Source organism: Phascolarctos cinereus, unplaced genomic scaffold, assembly GCF_003287225.1.
Source record: "Phascolarctos cinereus isolate Bilbo 61053 unplaced genomic scaffold, phaCin_HiC Scaffold_726;HRSCAF=1367, whole genome shotgun sequence".
Taxonomy (NCBI): domain Eukaryota; kingdom Metazoa; phylum Chordata; class Mammalia; order Diprotodontia; family Phascolarctidae; genus Phascolarctos; species Phascolarctos cinereus.
The window spans coordinates 282886454-282909232 of NW_027556098.1; the positions used below are offsets into that span (position 1 = coordinate 282886454).

A 22779-nucleotide genomic window follows, 5' to 3' on the forward strand; every position below is an offset into this window, starting at 1 on the left:
GTCCCTTCCCCCACTCAACTATACCCGTTATACATAGACGGTCATGTGACACAAATTTTCACATATTAGCCATGTTGGGGAGGGGCAAGAAAAATAAAGAAAGCTTACTGAATTGGTGAGTGGATTATATTAGAGGGTTGGTCCTAATAAACACAAACAAGGGAAGAAATAAACTTCCAACAAAAAAGTTTTATGTTTTAAAAATATTATTAGTTTTTCAATTACAAGCTTTTACTCTCCCACCAACTCTGCCTTTCGACAACAACAGAAAGAAAAATATAAAAAATTCATTAGAATTATGTGAAAAAGAAATGAAATTAGTTAATCAAGAAACTAAATTTAGCCTAACCTGGGAAAGTGATTTTAAACATATAAAGTTATATTTATATGAAGTGATGTTTTTATTATATAATTATGAACTTGGTTCCACAAAAAGGCATACTACACATGTGTATGTATATGTGAATTCATTAGCTGAAAGAGTGTGTGTGTGTGTGTGTGTGTGTGTGTGTGTGTGTACACACACACTATCATAGGATTGTAAGTTTAAAGCTGGATAGGACCTTAGAGGCCATCTAGTCTAAGCCCCTCATTTTTCACTTAAGGAAACTGAGGCCCAGCAAGACTTGCCCGAGGCCATTCACATAGTGTCAAAGGCAGGATATAAAATTGGGCCAGCCACAGTATTTTATGTTGTAAAAGACTAAAGGAGTATCTGAGTCTAGTGAGGGGAAAATTCTGGTTGGATTATAGGAGGATGAGGAAGATAGTTCTAGTCAAGGAGGACTCTGGATCATTTGGGGTGTTTGTTATGTGTAGTTGTTTTCTTAATTGTACATTAGATTGTGAGTTTTTTGAAGTCAGAGACTATTGCCCGTTTTTTGTGTCCCCAGCATGTACCACAGTGGCTGGCACACAGTAGATGCTTAATAAATGTTTTTTGATTGATTGATTTTTTTTTATTGTGTTAGGTCTTTGGGATACCTGGTTCTCTCTTCTGCCTCACCCTTTCATGTGACTTCTATATTGTTACTTTTAGCTCTTGAAGTATTACATGAAAAAGTTGGTCATGTGCATATATACCTATTTACAAACATATGACGAGGTGACAAATTGTTTGGCTGTTGTCAAGGCATGGGGACTTGTATGTATCTGATAATTTAAGCATAAAAACTACTGGCTCAAAACTTCATTTGAGGATGTTAATCCTTGAATATACTATATATTTTCCTGTCTCCCCTGGAACAATGAAAGTCTTTCACTCTGTAATGTGCATATAAAATGAACTATTTGGACATGAGATATTTTTTTTTAATGGGCTAAAATCAGAGGGGCAGGGTGGTATAGTTGATAGAGCTGGCCTTGGAGTCAGGGAGACTTGGGTTCATATCCCATCCCTCACAAGTACCAGTATCCAAGATGATAGTTGCAGAACAGCTGCTGGTCTGCCTAGATATAGAGTCCTCGATGTCAGTTCCTTACACCGGTGAAATCACCAGTCTGGACCTCCAAAAAACCTCAGATCACTAGTCTGGACTCCCCTTCTTCTCCTCTTCCCCCCACCTCCTCGCCAAGAAAAAACCCATACTTAAATTTTTCTATTAGAGAACTACTTACATTGCTGAGGTTAATTCAGAGTAGTCAGGTTTGTTCTTTATGCACTTAGCCCAGATATAGGAATAGAGTAACAGAACCCCTTAAAGATGTCTGACTCTGTTGTCTAATTTACATCAAAGGTTCTTGGCAATTTGTCCATGAAAGAACTTGTTCCACCTATTAAGTCTATATAGTGCCTTATGTTGGTTTATTGTTCATAGTAATGATTTGGAGATGCTGCTGTGTCCCAAATAGATTGCTGAATCAAGTAAGAAAAATCTGTTACCTTATATGTTTACGTATATTTACCTTATATATTTATGTTGTGCTGTTCACTCTTTTGCATATGTTATCTCATGAGATTTATAGCTTTGTTAATGTATTAACTAGAGGAATCACACTCCCTAACCATGTATGTGTGTATGTGAAGGTGCATGGACACATTAGCTGAAGGTTATTAATGAATCACCATGTGATAATCTAGTTGGTAGCTTTAAGATAGTTATTTGTTATGGTAACAATAGCAAATGAAATGGTTAGATTTCATGCTTTATATTTATAACTTGTTTTATTATTTTTGTGATCACTTAGTAAAGTTTTGGTACATTTCAAAGACTTTATTGTTGGATTTTTCTATTTGTAGGCAGTCCTCACACTTAAGACATGCTACCTTCCTGGAAAAGGCACAGTAAGTCAAAATTATATAAATTATTTTATTTTCCCTACAGTGATGGTGTGAGGATAATATTCTTGACGAAAGACCTGATGCTTAGCATTTTTTAGAAATAACAGGGGGCAGCTAGGTGGCACAGGGATAGATAGTAGATAGAGCACTGGCCTGGAGTCAGAAGGACCTGACTTCAAATCTAGTCTCAAACATATAACACTTCCTAGCTGTGTGATTCTGGGCAAGTCACTTAATCCTAGTTGCCTCCCTTGAAGAAAAGAAAGAACAACAAACACCATGTTTAATAAACTGAAAAGACATAGTCTATAGCTTTCTTGAATGTATTTGAATTAATTAAATGAGGCAATACAGTAACCACTCACATAGTTATATTTAATTTGGTACCAAATATAACAATATAGTAATTCCTATTGTTTTTATTCTAACAAATTAGAAGATAATGGAACACCTTTTTCAGAGTCCTAAACTTCAGGAGAGTTTCTTTAGGGAAGTTTTTGAGAAGATTTTTTTTATCGGACTTAGGACTTCATGTTTTTGAGAAAGTATAGTAAAGATGTCTGTTTGCTGCTTCTTGCTCATTCTCAACTCTTTCCTAGAGTTTTCCAAGCGGGTTCTGCTTCATTTTGCAACCTAATGTTCTGTAAGACATAGCTGCCTTCAAAATATGTAAACTAGCCCTCATTTGCAATGCATTTTTTAAAATTTGTGATTCTTTATAATGTTAGTATTTCAGTATCCAAAAATCTCAAGACACCAGCTTGAATGGTGATAATCAGGAAAGAAGTTTTCTCAGTTTACGTTCTCACACGTCTCCATGTTATCCGTAAGCCCTACACTTTGAATTAATATGTCAATTACAATCTTATAAAGCAATGCTCTTTCCTTTATTACCTATTTTTAAGCATTAAAACTGCATATGAGGGGCAGCTAGGTGGGGCAATGGATAGAGCTTCGGCTTTGAAGTCAGGAGGATGTGAGTTCAAATCCGGTCTCGTACACACAACACGTACTAGCTGTGTGACCTTGGGCAAGTTACTTAACCCCGATTGCCTACCAAAAAGCAAAAAAAAAAAACTGCATATGACAAAAAGGTACAGATGTATTATGACTTTATAATAATACAAATTTTGGTTTGTTTAAAAACATCAAAAGGTGTATATACAAATGATTGCTCTTCTTCAAGTGATCCTATTGGGAAGATAAAACTTTTTATTTGTGTGATGCTGTCATTGTTTAAATTATTTTTTGGAATTTCTCTTTCAGATTGCCTTTAGAGATATTTTGCTAGACGCTCAATAAAGCATTATTTTGCCGTGAGGTCTTTTCTTCTTTCTGCTTTCTTACTTTGTTTGGTTCACTTAGTTCTTCCTTTCTTCTCTTCTGCTCTTTGAGCTGATAGACACTCAGTTTTGGTGTTGACTAGCCTTCAGGAGACAGTAGGGAGATACACTATGATGCCAAACTCAGACTGGAAGCCAGGGGGAGTTTTACATCAAATGGCCTTCTGTAAATATTGTATGTTGCAGATGGAGGTGTGAGTAGCTAAATGTTTAGGGGAAGGGGAAGGGAAGGCACATTTATATAGTGCCAGCGAGGTGCCACACCCTGTGCTGAGCACAAATACTACCTCATGACAACCCTAGGAGGTAGTTGCTGTTATTTATCCTCATTTTACAGCTGAGGAAACTGAGTCATACCAAAGTTGTGAGCTGCCTGAGGCCACATAACTTGTAAGCTTAAGATTTGGAATTTGAACTCGGGTCTACCTGACTCCAGGCCCAGCTGTCTACTGTGCCCCCCAGCTACTCTAAATAGAAATACTAAGTGGAATTACCTTTAATTTTAATCTCCAATTTTTAAAAACTATCTTTTCAGATTCAAAGCAGTATGTATATGATCTGTTTTTATTTTTTTTTAAATGTGGGTGTAGGTGTACATACGTATATGTATATATAGCTACATGAAGTATATTTAAATTTAAATAATTTTAAATTTAAATGAGTAAACTTACCTTGCAAAATAATTATGCTAATAATACTATTTTGATTTGTTTGTGATCTGATTAGTGTAAGATTCTCTCTACCAGTAGATCGCAATTCTTCCTTGCCTTTTCAATTTGTGATTCTTACCTGTGTCCTTCTGTAAATCTACCAGAGAGAATCTAAAAAGCAAGTTGGACAGCTCATTTAATTTCTTGGTGTCCTTAGCAATTCTCTAAGACCATACTTGTAGAACTGTTGCTCATCTTTACTTTAGGTTTTTTAATGATTTGTGCCTGCTAGTGTAACAGTCATGCCACATGTCTATTATCTCTAGCTTTTGATACATGCTAGGTGGTGTTGAGCCTGGAATCAGGAAGAACCAAGTTCAGATTTGGTCTTAGACACTTATAAACTCTACGACCCTGAGCAAGTCACTTATTTGACTCAGTTTCCTTATCTGTAAAATGGGGGGCAATAACACCTCTTCTCCCCTTCCTCTTTCCTGTCCTTAGGGTTGTTGTGAGGATCATATGAGGTAATTGTAAAGCGCTTAGCACAGTGCTTGGCACAAAATAAGTGCTATGTAAACGTTAGCTATTATTGTTGCTATTATTATTTTGGCCCATCTCCTTTTCCAGTCAATATGTGTTTTTGATGTCTTTTATGCCATTTTTAGTGTGTGAGTCATTGTAGTGTGCTATTGCCTAGTTACACCAACCGTATGTCTTTTTGTTGCCTTGTCATCTGAAATATTGATTATTCTAAGATATTGTTCTTATGTTTCTCAGCTGTGTAAAATAACTAAAAGAATATTGGTATTAAAAAATATGGGAGATCATTAAAAATGCTACACAATTTTTTAAATGCCATACAACCTGTTTAGTATTGGAACTAGGTCTTTGTGTTTCTGTCCAAATATATGCATTGATGGACTGAAAAGAGCTATCATTCAGCTTCATAATATGAGTGATGTGCATTCTTTATGCATTTTGTTTTTCCTATATGAATTGCTAGGACAATCTCTTTTGAGTGGCTATGGATTTTACTGTGAAGTCCCTGTAGCCCTCAGGACACTGTTCTCTACAAATAGGAAATCATTTCATGTGGCTGTGACCATTTACAGGTGATCTGTAAAACATAAATTCACTGGTACAGATTATAACTAAGGAGATTCCAAAATGGATCATTTTGTAGAGAAGAAAAATCCTTTCTTAATGTAAATAATTACCTTTTAATTTCTGTTTTGTAAATTCATTTTTGCAGGTAATACCTGCATTGAACTGATCTTAATTTTTTTTAATGGCAGTGAAAGGGGAACTGCTATATCCTATATCCATTTCCTGGATTTTAAAGCCCACCATAATAACCTACTCATTTCACTCATCTTATAGCCTGTTCATCCTGCTGTGCTTCCTGCATTCTTCTCGACAAATTCCCCTATGTCTTTAAACCTTGAAACCAAAATTTATCCCATTTACTCATCTTATCAAAAACCTGGCTGACCCTAAAAATACCACATCACTTGCAGTTCTGTCCACTGCAGACTGCTGCTTTTCCTGTTTCACCTGACTCATAGAGCCAGGAGGAGAATTGTAATATTCCTTATTCTCCCTTACTACCTCCAGATCTTTCTTCTCCCTCATCTCTGTGTCTTTTTTTTTTTAACATCTATGCAATCTGACTGTAATATCCTCTCCCCTTAATCCCCGTTGTTGCTATTTCCTGACCTCCAGTTCATTCTCCCCAGTTTTCTCAGTGACTTTATGGCTTATGATCTATTTTTTCACATCTTTGCCATGATACTGATGAAGTACTACTGTCACATTCTGACTTTTCTGTTATCAGACCAACAAGTAATTTCCTCTGTATCCCTCAGTGATCTGGGATGCTTTTAATCTCTTCCTATGATCCTTACTGTAGGATATCTCACCTGGCATCCTTTCCCTGGAGGCAGCTTGGAACAGTGGGAAGAGTGCCAGCTTTGGAGTCAGAGAACCTGAATGCACATTCTGGCTTTATTAGCCCTTATCTGTGCATGTAATCTTGCTTAATTTTTGTTGACCTTAATTTCCTGAGCTATATATAGGGAGGGTGTTGGACTAGGTGGCCCCTAAGGATTTTTCAAGCTCTGTATCTGTGATCTGAGAACCTGTGGGTTATCATCTTTATTTCATGAAACGCAATCAGCTTCCTCTTTCTTAGACAATCCAATTTGTTCCTCTTACAGGTAGGCCTTATATTTGTTACTTAGCTTTGAATGTTCGCTGGGCAGAATGTAGAGTCTCCTCTGATTCTTCAGATTTCTCTTCCTTCTTCTGCTCATATCCTTGTTCTTCCTCATCTTCTATACACCCTCTACTCTTTCTATGGTTGATGATAAGATAGGAAAGGAGCAAAGATAGGGTTTGAACCTGGTAATTGGGAGATTGGTGCTCTTAATACAAATAGTGAAATTAAGGAAAAGGGCAGATGTAAAGGAAAGATGATGAGCTCCATTTTGGAGGTGATAAGCAGTTATCTTATTTGATCTTTACAACATTGTATGAGGTAGGTGAGATTAACTCCCATTTTACAGATGGACAACTTAAGGGCTCAGAGGTCAAGTGACATGTTCAAGGTCATATGGATGACAGAGTGACAAGTAGGACTAAGCCTTCAGTGCTTTCTGTCACTACAACATGAGGGTAGAGTATTCTGTGTGTCCTTCATATTAATAATGATAGTGAGGCTTTTACAGTCTGAATCCGGTTGTCTAATAATGGGTGAACTTTTATATGCAATAAATGTTATTAATTGGATGCCCTTTTAATTATATGATAGGTAAAATATAGGAATAAACAGATATGATTGGGAGGCATTTTTGTTAGATAAAAACTAATGGGTACCAGAGGATACTAAACAGGTGTTAATTAGTACCAGTATGAAGTACTAATTAATTGCTTTTTAGAATACTATTGTAATTCACAGAGCTTTAAAATGTTTCTGAAACAAATATTTTTATCTTCCTGAGCTACATGGTAGCATAATTAGAGTGCAAAATTATTTATTTCTCTCTATTCCATTTAGTTTCATGTGGAAAATAATGTTTTTGGCTTAGCAATTTGTTGTTCTATTTAATTTTTCAGAATCTTTAAGTAAAGAGAATTCCTATAGTAAAGACCGATAGCTTTTCTACTTTTCATCATCTTGACTCAAGTGTGAGTAAAGAGAAGGATGTATAATATTTTTAGATTTCAAAGCTAAAATAACCATAGCAGGCACTAGAAAGTAGCAGCCATTAGAAAAATCTTGAAAAATATGCTTTGGAATTACACAGTAGTCACACAATGGTTCTGATCTTTCCTTGGGACAAAATACAGAAGTCTAGAAGTCATAAACCATTATTTTCTCTGTCCTCGTTTGGGGGCTATTTTGTAAAAGTAGGACAACGTGGAAGAACTCAGCACAGATCCTTAAACGCTTTGAATGAGTTAGGCTGGCTGTTTCAGTATTTTGTGATGCAGTTCTTTTTTTTTTTTAATTGTAGGCTTTTTGTTTCTTTGTTTTCTTTTGTTTCATTTCTTTGCTCATATATGCAGCAATGCATGTTCTGTTTATTGATCCTATGAATTTTTTTAGTTATGGGGCTGGACTTGTGATATTTCATTGGGATGAGGAAAGTCTATCTAAGAAAATGCCTTTTGCCAGTGCAGGGACAGTTGCTCTTCAACATACAGTTATTATTGAGTTTTTGGAGCATGGAGAGGTTAAGTGAGTTGCCAAAGATCATGTAATCAACATGTGTCAAAGGTAGTACTTGAACCCAGTTGTGTCTGACTACCGGGCCTGCTCTATGCATTACGGCATACTGTTTTTTGTTACTAAATGAATAGGGACAGAACAAGAGAGGCTTTTTGTAATTTTAGTCTGGATGGCAGGTAATCTGAGCACTTTTATGTACAATTAACTTAAATTATTGATATATGGATATTATGTTTATTTTGAGTTAGAAAGGGAACTTGGAGATCATCTGGTCCAACCCCTTCCTTTCATAGATGGGTTAGAGACGGGAAGTGATTTGACCATGATCAGCATAGTTTAAGTAGCAGAGCCAGGTTTTAGATTCTTAAGTCTGCCTTTTCCAAGCTTGTCTCTTTCTGCTATGCTAAACTGTCCTTTAAGAGAAACTTAGACATGAATGGAAATAAATTTATCATGTATACATAGACTTAGAGCTTTACAAATAAGGAAAGTGAGGCCCAGAGATGGTAAGTAATGTGGTTAGGGCTTTGCCCAAGGTCAAACAAGGAGTCAGTGGTAGAGCCAAGATTTAGATCCAAGGTCTGTAACATCAGATCCACTGCACTTTGCAGTGTTCAGTATAATACCATTGTCTTCTTTTAAACCTCCTGGAAAATGTACTGTAAAGTGATTTTTTAAAAATAAAAATGGTATTGTAATTCATAAAGCTCTAAATTTTCCTTAGGAACAAAATTTAAAGTGGACAGCCAGATAATTCAGTTTTCTTGGACCATATGGTAACCTTTAAAATGCAAAACTTTTTTTCTCCATTTTTTAATGGAAAATAATATGTTTGCCTCAACAAATTGTTTTTGTTTAATTTTTCAGAGTGTTCAAGTAAAGGGAATTTCTACATTAAAGACCAATGCTGCTAGTAACCTTCCTACTTATCATCATCTTCACCCAAGTGTCATAAATGAGGAGAAGGATTTAGAGCAGGTGATTGACTTACTGCTTATGTAAATTATTGCTTTGGCTTCTAATATTACTAGATTTTAAAATTTAAATAACCTTAGCAAGCATTCATAGGTTATAGTCATTGGAAAAATATTTCAAAACATGCCTTTTTTTCTTTTTTTTTTTCCAAAACAGACTTTATAATTATATGTAGGGACATCATGATTCTAATTGTCCTATCGGACAAAATATGGAACTGTAGACAAAGGCATATATCATAATTTTCTACTCTATTTTAGGGTGTTGTGTAATTAGAACATGTCACTGTCCCAGAATTCAACTTATCTCTTAAAACTTTGAGAACAAGTTATGTTGACATAGTTTCATATTTGTCGATGCAGTACATTTACTCTGTTCGGTTTTCTCTTCCCGTTTAGGTAATTATACATAATCATGTGTTTGCTGTTGTTCTTATGAATTTATCTTAAAAGAAGTTTTTGTATCTTGAGTCTTTACAGCTGGTAATTTGAGAAGTATAACCAGTAAAATAATGAACATCCCTTTTATTAAATGATATATCTTAGGGATATAGATTAAGAGCTAGAAGGAATATTAGATGTCACCTAGACCAACTCCTTCATTTTACAGATGAGAAAACTGATGCCTGGAGAGAGATTTTACTTTCCTGTGGTCACACATTTAAAGACCTTGATCATCTGAGTCCAAATGTAGTGTTCTTCCTACTATGTTGGACTGCTGGGCATCTAAATAGAATGTTTAGATGCCTAAAAGTGAATGGAAATGACTTGGGAATCATTGCTTTTATTTAGATCTCCTGTAAAGATATTAGAGAATTTTTTTAAAATCCTGGTTCTATCCTTTAAGCTTTCTAACCTTTATTTCTTCTTCTGTGGGACAGTTATTTTAGATAGACAAGCTGATTTTCAGTTCTCTTGGGTTAGAATATAACTTATTAAGATGCAAAACTATTTTTGTCCATACCATTGGTTTTAAATAGAAAACAATGCCTTTGGCTTTGCAATTTTTTCTTGTGTTCAATTTTTCAGAACCTTCAACTGAAGCACATTTCTAAGATTACTGGCACTACTACTGCTACCTGTTCTGCTTATAACTTTGAACCAACTGTGGAGAGAGAGATGGAAGTACAGCAGGTGATCAACTTATTATTTGCTTATAGTACCCTAGAATTGTTTATTTTATCTTGATGTTAAATATAATACCTATTGATTAATGGAGGACTGCTTTTTCTTTTAGTTCTAAATATAGTATCCTGATTTTACAGAACTTGAATAATTCAGACAGCTGAGGTTACTCATTTTTTAAACTAAATATTTTCTGACCTTGCATAGCCATTGAAATAAAATAGCTATAGGTACTTATAGAATTATCAAAATTTGAAACTATAGACTTTAGTCTATTACATTAATATGACAGGAAACTTTCTAAATGTAGAATTTCTGTTCACTGTTTATTTGAGGGTTTTAAGGTACCCAAGTGACTTATTTGTGCTTTGTAACATTTATAGTTTATCAAAAGAATTTTTCCACTAAAGTATATATTTGTGTCACTTTTTCTAAAAAGGTGAATATTTTGTCACACTTTAAGTGCTACAAAAATATCAGTTATAATTAATGAAAAAATTTAAATGCATCCTTGGAGTATACATTTTTATTCTATGTTGATTAATTGTCTACAAAATAAATATTTTTAAAATGCAAATAAAAAGTAGTTAAATGGCGGATAGTTTGGAACTAGCAGTTGGCAAGATCAGGAAAGACCTCATGCAGAAAGTGCCACTTGGCCTGAGTCTTAAAGGTAACTAAGGATTCAAAAGGGCAGGGATGGAGGAGACGTATGGGATGACCATGCAATGGCACAAAGATAGGAATTGGAATTTGCCGCAAGGACAGTGAAGGCCGATTTGGCTGAATTGCAGAGTGCAGTAGGGAAAGTGTTATACAAGAAGACTGGAAAATATTATCACAAACATTAGAATGTAATGCTTTATTGTGTAATTAAGTACATTATCACGATGATTCTTCCATGGTTTTATTTGACATTAATACAACAATTAAACATTGAAGGAAAAAAGTTTTTGTTACTATGACTTTCTTTTTTTTTGCAATTGTGTGTTAATATACATCTGATCATTTTTTCACCCTAATTTTATAGTAATTAAAAGAAAAACATTAATCGCGTGTGTGGGTGTCCATCCGTGTCTGTTTTGTATAAAATATTATTGATTGCTAGCCAGATCCTCATTTGGCTGCTGAAGAGGAAACAAAGAGGTTGGAGGAACTACAGAAAGAAGTAATACAAGAAAGGAGAGAACAGCTTGAAAAGGCTCACATACGGGGAGTTCATGCCATGAGAAAGGTCCATTTGGCTAAAGTAAGCAAAACACAACTATATTTTCTTAGTCATAAATGTGAATACCAGTAATAGAAATACTTAGCATAGCAAAATGATAATAAATGGGTTGAAATTAGTGGAGTATGGAGGATGTTACAGTAATGTAGTTTTTATTCTTACATCTTCTGATTACAACTTGAACAACCTATGTTTATTTTCCTCTGGTACTCCATACATATTTATTAATGGTGACTATATCATAAAGTTAAATTTTATCATACAGACAAAAAAATCTCATGTTACAAAAGAGGTTAATTGAGAAGTCTGTTTTTTTAAAGCAGTGTTTTTCACTGTTAAGATTTAACACCAATACATTTGTATTCTTCTCTAATTTATCTGACAATAACCACAGATACTTTTATAAGTAATTTTAAAAGTGTGAAAACTGGTTTTAGGAATTTAGAGGATTTAAAAAATTTCCTTGCTAATTTGATACTATGTGAGTGCTGCTAGTTGAGATTACAAGCTTAGAAGTAATGAATAGTGTTGGTAGTCTATTTTATGAATTAAAAATGTTAATATTTGAAGTGTTATAGGCATTTTTCTTTGGAAATAGATTTTTTTTTATACTTTGAGATGTTTAAAATTTTTTATTAAAGCTCTATGCAGAAAAACCACAAAATTGCAGAGTTGGAATTCAATGGCCAACAAATCTTAACTCAGACCTGAAAAGTATTAATTTTCTAACAGGTAGAATAATTATCTAGCCTTTTCTTGAAGACCTCCATTGAGGGGGATCCACTCCCTTTTGATGGAGGTATGTAATGCCTAGTTCGAGGAAATTTATTTTTTGTTCTTGACTGAATCTTGCCTTCTTTAAATATTTAGTTTTGTTATATTATAACCTTGTAGTAAACCATAATAAAATGATTTATGTTATTCTTGGAACTTAGTAGTAATCACTAAATGTAGATAACTACTATCTCTTCTAAATCTTTTTATGAGTTAATGAAATACTGTTTAAAATAAACTGTTGTCTTTCTCTGTCTCCTACATCCGTTCAGTGATTTAAGAATTACGTACAGCATTAATGAATCAGAATTTTTTTTTTTAGGCAGTTGGGGTTAAGTGACTTTCCCAGGGGTCACATAGCTACTAAGTGTCAAGTGTTTGGTCTGAGGCTGGATTTGAACTCATGTCTTCCTGACGTCAGGGCCGGTGCTCTTTCCACCACGCCGCCTAGCTGCCCAGTGAATCAGAATATTAAAGTCATTCATGAACAAGTAGTTGGATTAATATCAGTTATTTACCACTTAATATCATTTTACTAGAAAAGTTGAGTTTTTGCTAATTAAAAGAAATTGAGTCATAATCTGACCTTTTTTTGACATAACAAAAAAAAAGCCTCCTACAAATAACAAAACATGGGGGAAAAAATCCACAAAGTAATTTTTTTAATAATCTTTAGTATTTTAGAAGAGCATTTTATTATTTATGTAGCTCCTGATTTTTATATATCACTTGTATATGGATTGCTAACCCACTTGAGCATTATAGGAATTTTGTCTACCTTTGTCGCTGGGAATTCCCCCTTCCACTTCCCCCGATAGGCTGTTACTTATCCCACAAATTTCTGTCCTCCTTTTTACTGCTCAGCCTCTGTACTAGTTGCTTTTCAGTTTAGAAATCTAAATTATCGTATTCAGAACCTGTTTTGCTTGATCCCTTGCTTCAGGCCTGAGAAGCCATCTCCAGTAGTTTGGAATAAGGAAAGTCAGTGATGTCAGGACTGTTCAGTGGTTTTTCAGTCATGTCCAACTCTTCGTGACTCCATTTGGGTTTTACTGGAATGATTTGCCATTTCCTTCTCCAGCTCGTTTTACAGATGAGAGAACTGAGGCAAAAAGGGTTAAGTGACTTGTCCAGGGTCACACAACTCGTAGGTGTCTGCGGCCAGATTTGAATTCAAGAAGATGAATCTTCCTGACTCCAGGCCCAGCATTCTACCTGCTTTGTCACTTACCTGCCTATCTGGACTATAAGTAGAGTGAAATCTGTTTGTGACATATCAAGTTGAAATTTTGTCCATATTTTCTCATATGATATTGTTATTAATGGTGGTAGTTTCTATAGTTAATATACTTCAAGTATTATGGGTTAATTAGATTTTTATGAGCTATCCATTGTTTATATTATTTCTATGGGAAAAGGCAATCTAGCTTCTCCTCCATTCTTCTTTCCTCTCTGGCCAGTTCATGAAAGTTGCAGAGAGGCAAATTTAGTCTTAATGTCAGAGGAAATTTCCTAATACTTAGAGCTATCCAAAAATAGAGATGGTGGGTTCTCCCTCATTGAGGTCTTTGGGGAGAGGCTAGGTGACTACATGGTCAGTGTTGTAGAGGGGATTCTTTTTTCATGTCAGGTTATATTTGATCGTCACTGAGGTCCCTGGTAGCTCTGAAAAAATTTAATGAAAGGGAGAGGAGGTCACACAGAATTCTCCCGGTGTTATGTTCTTCAAAATCTATGTTTTACCACAGTGCCATAATAGTTTCATCCCATAATAGCCTAGTTGGTAGAATATTTTTGTCCTTTGTGTTTAGGCATAGCTGGCAAATATATTCGATAGTAATGTTTTAATGGCAAAACAACTACAACAATGCTTTACCTATTCTAACTGATGACTTCATTGCCCAGAGCCTAATCAGTAACTAGGAAGTAAGCAAAAATACTTTGTGCAGCCCAAAAAATAAACAAACAAATAAGAGAGTGTGTATACACACACACACACACACACACACACACACACAGTTCATATACTGAATTTCTTGCCATCATTCAGAAAAAGTATCACATAATTGTAATTAGCTTAGTTATCTTGTTTCTTGAGCTACAGTAAATTAGAATAGAAATTGAAGGTGTTCTAGGCAAGCATACTAACACTGAAAATTGGCCATTTATTGCAATAAAGGGGGATGTGAACTATAGAAAGTAACTAATATATAATTTTTTTATAGATTACAAAGCGCTCTCTAGTGTAAAACCTATTTTCCCATATATTTATCTCCTTTGGTCTTTAATAAACAAAAATACCCCAAAAACCAAAAACTCAAATAGAATTGCGTTTGGGAACCAGTTCATATAAGGACAAAAAGCTCTTAAGGCCCTGAGGTCATTGGTGGAGTAAAGCATAGGATGTTCAGCATTTTGAGTATATCATTAGGAAAAGTGTAAAGATTGTATTATGTTTAGCATGCTTCATTTAAGAAGGGGAAAATAATATATGTTTGTCAGCTGACTAACAATGCCTCTTAACTTACCCAAACCCCAAAGATGGGATTTATTGGCATTTGTAAAGGGAGTTCCTTATCAGGAGCTCTCTACTCCAGTGAAATCGCAAAAGAAAGTGAGTGAATAAAAATTGCAAAGATTTCCATATAAAAATTTTTTTAAAAAGTTTTGATGCTTAAAATTTAAGTGTCTGACTATTTGGTAAATTTAGCCATCCAGAATCACTTATTTCCCCAGGTATCTGGATAGCCAAAGTAGGCTAAAGGAAAGTGGTTAGTACACATGCTACAGTGAGACCAAGGTATGGGGGTAGGAAAGACTAGCAAAGTGAAAGATCTTACTGTTACTCTTTTGAGTAAATAAATCTGAATTAATTTGCTTTTTATTTGTAGAACAGAGAGAAAATAATGAAAGAGCTGGAACAGCTGCAGCAAGAGGACCTGGCTCGTAGGAGGCAGAATGTGGCCCAGATGCCACCACAGGTGGTTGAGCTGCCATACAAGCGCATGGCCATCAAAGAGGACTGGCAGAGGGAATTAGAGTTTGCCTTTGAAGATATGTATAACTCGGACAAAAGTAAGATATTTGGGGGGTTTTTTAATGTATTAAATAGATGCTAAAGCCAAAAAATAGAACAGCCTGTTGTTTTGTTAATAAAGTAGGTTTCTCGTATCAAGAGGGTTTGGCAGTTTTAAAAAATGGACTATCAGTGTGTAAAGGTGCTTTTTGTTGTTGTTTTCATTTTTTTTTTTTAAGTTGCTCTTTGGGGGCCTTTTATCTTGTAAAAAATGGGTTTTCATAGTATTGGAAGAAACTTCTGACGTTTCTTTTTTTAGAGGTGAAAGGAAACCTGATTTTGAAACTAGAGCCAGAGCCTTTGCCAGTTGTGAGTGAACTCAACCAAGATGAAGAACTGGATCTTTCAATGGAGCAAGACTACGCATCTGAGGAGACTCAGAACCAAGAGAGAGTGGAAGAAGAAACTCCATTTCTCACAGAAACAGACAGTGAGAAACCCTGAAGCCAAGTTCATTTTAAATGAGCATAATTATATCATTTCAAAGAAATAATGCTTTAAGATATACAGATCATAATTTTAATTTATGAGTCTGTTATATCATAAGGGAAGTGAATGCTTTCCTTAAACTGTCCATTGATTATGTGAAAAGGAAGGTATTCTCATTTTAATGCATATTTTGGCAAGTCACTCACTCTTTCTCTTTTTACTTCTGCAACATCTCTCAAATCCATACCCTTTTCTCTTCATGTACAGACACCATCCTAGTACTGGTCCTCCATCACCTCTTGCCTGGACTCTTAGAAAGCCTCCCTAATTGGTCTTCCCTGCTTCAGATCTCTGCTCATTTCAGTCCATTATCCTCACATCTACCAAAGTGTTTTTCCTAAAATTCAGGTTTGACAATGTCATTTACCTACTCCTATTGCCTCTAAGATGACATATAAACCTTTCTGTGGGGCCTCGTTTTACATTATTCCCTTTCCCTCTCTGTGGTCTGTCGAAACTGGCCTTGCTGCTTTTCACATGGTGTTCCACATCCTGTTTCTATTCCTTTATACTGTTAAACCTCTGTGCCTATAATGCTCAGTCACTACCTTCTACACAAAGGCCTCCTATTACTTTGCCCCCTACCCCCTACAATTGCTAGTGCTATAAAGTAGTTAGGTTTTTTGGGTTTTTCCTCTCTAAACTTATATATAGGTGTCCATATGTGTATGCTTCATAGAAAAAGATGAAGACAGACATACATGCATGTTGTCTGTAATAATGTCAATTCCTTGGTAACAAAGACTTTCAATTTTGTTTTTGCATCCCTGTCAAACTGGCATCGTGTCTATAGGTACTTGCTGATTCTATCTAAAAAATTTTCAAGTTACATAAGTTTTCAGGTGTGAGGATTAATTTAGTCTTCAATAGTTTCTTCAGACTTCATTGAGTTCTCTTTCAACTTGAGAATAGTCTGGTATACTGTAAAGTAAAAATTGAAAAATCCATTATCACTGGTGAAAACAAACTCTGATACATTAATCTTGCAGTGTAAAAATAGGTAGTGAAAAAAGGAATTAGAGATAACAGTGGCCATGATAATTTTTTCAGTTTAGTGTTTTGTAGCAGCGATAGCTGGCAAATGATTATAAATGTAATGTGGTTTCAGCTTTGTGTTTAATTTTTTTCTTAGTTCCAGAGGCACAGGAAACTCACCATGCATCTTCAAAAACTGTGTTAAAAAAATTACTAGACAGAATCCAAAGCCAAAGATCACAGTGGGCAAATAGTACACTCCTGAAGATGAAAGTGAAATGCCTAAAATTTTTACTGATGCTGAAAGTGAGACATTGACAGTAGAGACAGGAACAATTACCAGTGAAGAAAAACTGTTGGATAAACCAGAGCATACACAGGAACAAGGTATTATTCTCTAGTATCCATGGTAATCCAACACCTATAACTTTTTGATTCTTTTAGTATTTATCGTGCTTCAGAATCCATACTAACTCTAAAAGAAGGTATCATCATTCCAAGTTACAGATGAAGAACCTGCGGCCCAGAATTTTACTCAAGGTCACGCATAATTAATGGTAGACTTAGCACTAGAATATGGGCCTCTTCTACCTTTTGTATATTTCAGTAAGATACTGGCTTTCTGAGTTTTTTCTTTAGTTTTTCACTCTCTCCCCACCCTGTACCCCCCAACATGTCAGTCCTGTATTGAAATTTAGGACATAAATACTTGGATTCTTGTTGAAATGATACTTTTAGTATCTAATAATTATATAGTATTTGTCCCTTCTCCATTGTTGCCAGAGAAATTATTTGATGCCTCCCGCTTCCCATTAATTTTTAAACCTTTTATTTGTCAGTGTTTTTGTCATAGTTGGCTGGTTCCCCTGTGTATCTTCATACAGATCGTTAGTTCAGCTGGTCATTCTGTTCATACAAAACTACTATCCCTCATCTAGAGAGAGACCAGTATGGTGGAGTCTGCAGATTGTCGAGGGAAATGGGCTGGGGCAAGGCAGTGCTTTAAGTTCCATGGATATCCTATATTAATGATAACGTTATACATTTACATGGTTCTTCACGCTTTAAAGTGCTTTCACATAAATCGTTTCATTTGACCCATATAACACTTCTGTAAGACAAGCAGCACTTATTAAGATTCCTTGTCTTATGGATGAACAAACTGAGGCTCCTTGGCCACATCAGTTATTAAGTATCTCTTCTTTGTATTTCATGATACTTTGTACTTAGGGCATTCTTTCTATATTAGGATTATTTGTTTACATCTAACCTATTCAGAAGTATCTTTTCTTTATACTTCACAATCCTTTGTACTTAAACAATGGCATTCTTTCCACATTATATTAGGGATATTTATGTATATTATGTCTCCCCATTAGATTGTAAATTTTTAAGATAGGGTTCATATCCTTGTATCCCTATTGCTTAGCACAGTACCTTATACAAAATTTTCTGTAAATGTTTTTGTTGAGGAAAAGAAAACTTTGAAAGGAAACAGACTGAGTTAAAATGTGCTCAGGAGGGACCTGAGTTCAAATTTGGCCTCAGACACTTGACACCTTCTAGCTGTGTGACCCTGGGCAGGTCATTTAACCCTAAATGCACCCCCACCCCTCACCCCCCAAAAAAAGCCTACCGTGTTCAAGACTCTGCTAAAAACTGTTGTTTTGGTTGAAGTAGATGAAAAAAAAATCCATCCTTAACATAGATATGTAGTTGGAAAAGGAAGGAGTATTTTAAAAGGCAAATAATGTCCAAGTGTTGTTATTAAAATAATTTTGACCAGGAACTACGGATCATATTTTGAGAACTGTAGGTATGGAAGCTAGTGTGTGTTTGTTTTGATTTGGACTTTTTATTTTGTTTCTGGGTTTCTGCTACTTGAACTGGCTCTGTTCATATTAGTTGTATTAGTGCTAGGAAATTCTCTGGTGGAATTTCTCTTTGCATAACCCAACTGGTTATGTGTTTATAAATCATAAAGTGATATTACTTCAATTAAAGATAAGAGACAACAAAAATTTAAGATTTAAATACAATTGTTGAACATTTTAAATTATTATCAATAACTATTTTCAATTTATTTGTTTTTTTGAAAAGTAGCATTTTTGAGGAGGGCCATCTTATTATATTGTAATTACCAAAATGAACACTGTTGAGAAATATAACTTACTTTATGATATTTTAAACTTCAACACAAAGACTGTTTAGCTTCAAGTTTAAACTCCTTACATTAACATGCAATATCTGTATCATAATTTGTTCCTGATGATGGTTTCTGTGATGCTTACCTTGCATATTTCAGATTCAGTATTTGCTGAACTTTGTTCACTGTCAGAGTGAATTTGCCCTGCTATTTTTGCTTTTGTTTATTTTTATTTAAACTTTGTGCTCTTTTTTTAAAAGTGGAGTATCTTGTCCAACCCTTTTCATTTTTTAAGAAACTGAGGTATGGAGAAGTTAACTGACTTGCTGCAGGTCACCTAAGTAGTATGTGAGAGGAAGGCTTTGACCCCAGGTCCTTTGTTGCCAGATCCAGTGCTCTTTCTACTATACTAAACTTACCCATTAAAAAAGATCTAATAATTTTGGCCATTGCTTCACCTTCCCTTCTCCAGCGTCAGGGTCTTGTCTCCTCCCAAAGGGGTATATATACCCCAGAGTTTGGGGGCTCATTTAAAAGGAATAATCTCTAGGTTTTATAAATCAAAATCCCCTGTGCAAAATTAAAGCGTCCTTTTTTGGCTTTGTTTGCATCTAGACTTGAGTAATAATATTGGATTAGTTATTATAGCCAATATTATTTGCTGTTGAAGGTGAAACAAAACAACTTACTGGCATTGGAGGTGAAACATTCAAAATTGAGTTGGGAACAATGCTGGAAGGAGAAAAACCATTCAAAAACCTTACAGAATCTGGAAAGAAAAAAGGTAATACATACATTTTTTTTCTCCAGAGCCTCTAGTTAAATTTTAGATTGACCTGAATGCTTTTTAATTTCCCAATTTAACAAATTACATATTGATCTATGAAATAAGTCAGTTGTGAATAACAGGAAGGAAAGGGAATATGCATTTAAGTATATGTATATGTAAGACACTGTGCTAAATGACAGTGGTTTGATGTATTATGAAAGTATAAGAATTTTAAAACTCTAATCTACTTCTTGTTTTGGGAATGTTTAGAATCATCTGAAAACGAAATGTCCCTGTTAGATGAAAGGTCGATTCTGCTTCATCCTTATGAAAAGGCAACTCAAGTTAGAATGGTAATGAAGAAACAAAAAGAGGTATTTTTCTGAGATTCTTTTGCCTTTTTTCATCTTTGGTTCTAATATTATTCATCCATAAATTTGCCTTGATTTTTGTAAAAGATTCGTTTTCTGTGATACTCCTTCTGATCTCTACCCTCACACCTCACTCTCCTTACCGCCTACTACCAGTGACCTACTACTACCTTCCTCTGAACTTCAGACACACTTGAGTTTGTGTGACTCATAACTTTCCTTTCTTAATGCTTTATATTTTGGCTGTTTGTGTATTTCTCACTAAACTTGAAATTCCTGAAGGACAGAGGCCATTTAACTTTTAATTTTGTGCATAATAGGTGCTGAATCAACACTTTGTTAAATAAGTGTTTTGCTATCATAATACAGTATGCTGTATTCCAATCTCAGTTAATTTCAAATTTTAGAAAATTACCTGAATTGCAGGAGAAGGGGGGAAAATCAAATCTTGTATAAGATTTCAATCTCAATCTTAGATAGCCATTTTGTTTTAGCATTAAATCTGAAAGAGGAAGGTGACTTTTGTTTTATACAGTATGTATAGGGGGTTTTTCCTTTCCTTTTTTTTTTTAATTTTATTTAAAGAAGGGAATCATATGAACCAACCTTCTAGGAACATGAATTTGGAGATAGTAAAAAGTTCCCATAATGCACAAACTTAGAAATTAATTCACTTGATTCTTTCAGTATTATATACTTTACATTCTTCTTTTTGTGTGATGTATGGCTTTAAACAGAAAATTGGTCAATACATTTTGGACCAAATCGAGAATTAACTTGGGTCTTTTTTAATCTTAGTAAACGAATATTTAGAACATGTTAAGGATTCTAGTCATTTCAGAATAGTGAATGTATCTTTAGAATATATTAATAAAGGTTCTAATCATTTCAGAGTGAGATATTAATCGTGAAAACACAGTAGCCTTCTATATTTGTGTGAATGTATAAATGTATTTGTTCATCATTCAGTTATGTTTGATTTTTTGTGACCCCCATAGACCATACTGTTAATGTGGTTTCCTTGACAAAGATACAAGAGTTTTTGCCATTACCCTCTCCAGTGGATTTAGACAAAACTGAAGTGACTATCAAGGGTCACACAACTAGTGTCTGAGGCCACATGTGAACTGGGGTCTTCCTTACCCCAGGCCCAGTACTCTATCCACTGAGCCATCTAGCTGCCATAAATAAATGTATACACATACACACATGTAAACATATACATACAGCACACGTATGTGTGTGTATAAAATAGAAGCATCCTTAAAAATGTGTCTGAAGCTAAATTTGACAGAGACTTCATCTCTCCAGCTTGTTTTAGCCCTGTAATGCTTGCTTTGTTGCTTAGCCTTTAGGTAACAAAGCCCTCCATGGGAAAATGATCAATTTGAGGTCCTACTTCCCCTTGAGGAACCCAAGAGGGTATCGGGACATCCTGGTACTAAAACTGCCTAATTCACAGTTGAGCTGTGCTAAAGAAAGTTGTAATAGATGTCCACTTTTGCCCAACAACGTCCACGGCAACGGTTGTTTAGCTGAGCCCCTAGCATCGGCTGCTGCTTACCTAGAGCACTTTAGCTGGTAGCTTGTGCTTGTAGTCATATAGGGTGGGTGGATCACTGTGATCCTTTATCTCTGTCAGTGATGGTGGTCCCAGTATACATATCTCTGCTTTTTCTTGCTGAGCTTTGTTTGGCAATGGCAGCAACCAAGAGAAAGCATCAATGCTTGGTTGCTCTTTATAAATTGGTTCCTCTTTGATTAAAAGCTAATCTTTTAATGATGTAATGAGCTTCACTTTTTGCCTTGAAAGTATTAATTTGTGGCTAATTACTTGAATCTTTCTGTTTCCTAGATGATGAAACTTGAACAACAAAAGCAGAAGCAGATTGAATTAATTAGACAGATTGAACAACAGAGAATAAGATTGGAGAGTGAATGCCTAAAGGCTCAAAAAGCTCAACTAGAAGATGAGAGGAAAAAAATGAAAGAAAGAACTCAGCAGTTTTATTTAAGATGTATGAAATCTTACCCCTTTATGGACCAGAGGAAGGAAGAAGCCGATGCGGTCTCTCAGCATTTGGTAAAAAAAATTTCTTTTAGATTCTCAAGTATCTTTTAAAAAACACTTTTAAAACAATGGGTACTTTGTAAGTTGTCAGAACACATTTACACTAATATGATGACTTAAATTTTTTAATTGGTGTGGTCAGATTATTCTTCTGACTTGTAGGCATGCAACCATAGTTAATATCATAAAATTGTGTAATTCTGGGATATAACACTAACGAAATACCTATTAGCCTTGCTTTTGTGAATATTGGTTAGGTTACATGGACTACTTTTAATGTCATTATTTTTAGGTTATGAGTAGATGTTATTTTTATTACTAATTTCTAATCAGGGAGTGATTTTTTTTTAAACATAAAGCTTCGTAGAAGCTACAATTGAACTTTTTATTTCAGGTGCTCTGTAACTTTATTTTAAATTCATCTCTTAAATATTCTTTTTTATTAGATTGATGATGCTCCAGCATTAGGCTTGAAAATTTCCAGAGAAGATCATAGTAGACAAATGATTCATAACTACCAGCAACATCTTTTGCAGCAAAACAGGTATTATTAGTGTATGCACAAGTAAATTTGTGTGTGTGTGTCTAGATATTTCGATTTGTTTATCATTCTCTAAGACTCAAGGACGTGGAAATTTCCCAAAGGATTATTCAAGAGTATGTTCTTTTTTCTAGCTCCAGTAGCTGGTAACAGATATATTATTTTCCAGAAGATGAAAGTTAGGATTAGTACTTTAGAATACTGGACATTTTTCTCATCAGAAGAAATTTGAT

The 22779-nt window shown here is 34.8% G+C and overlaps 1 protein-coding gene across 1 annotated transcript in view; it reads left to right on the top strand.

The window, feature by feature from the left end:
• Positions 1-22779, top strand: part of CEP295 (centrosomal protein 295) — an 84303-nt gene that overhangs the window by 13596 nt on the left and 47928 nt on the right. Inside the window, 12 exon segments of the mRNA XM_021000587.2 lie at positions 2240-2284; positions 8875-8985; positions 10011-10115; positions 11215-11355; positions 15000-15183; positions 15444-15614; positions 16806-16898; positions 16901-17035; positions 19465-19578; positions 19834-19937; positions 21790-22017; positions 22452-22549. Of these exon segments, the coding sequence (XP_020856246.1) occupies positions 2240-2284; positions 8875-8985; positions 10011-10115; positions 11215-11355; positions 15000-15183; positions 15444-15614; positions 16806-16898; positions 16901-17035; positions 19465-19578; positions 19834-19937; positions 21790-22017; positions 22452-22549 (1529 nt within the window).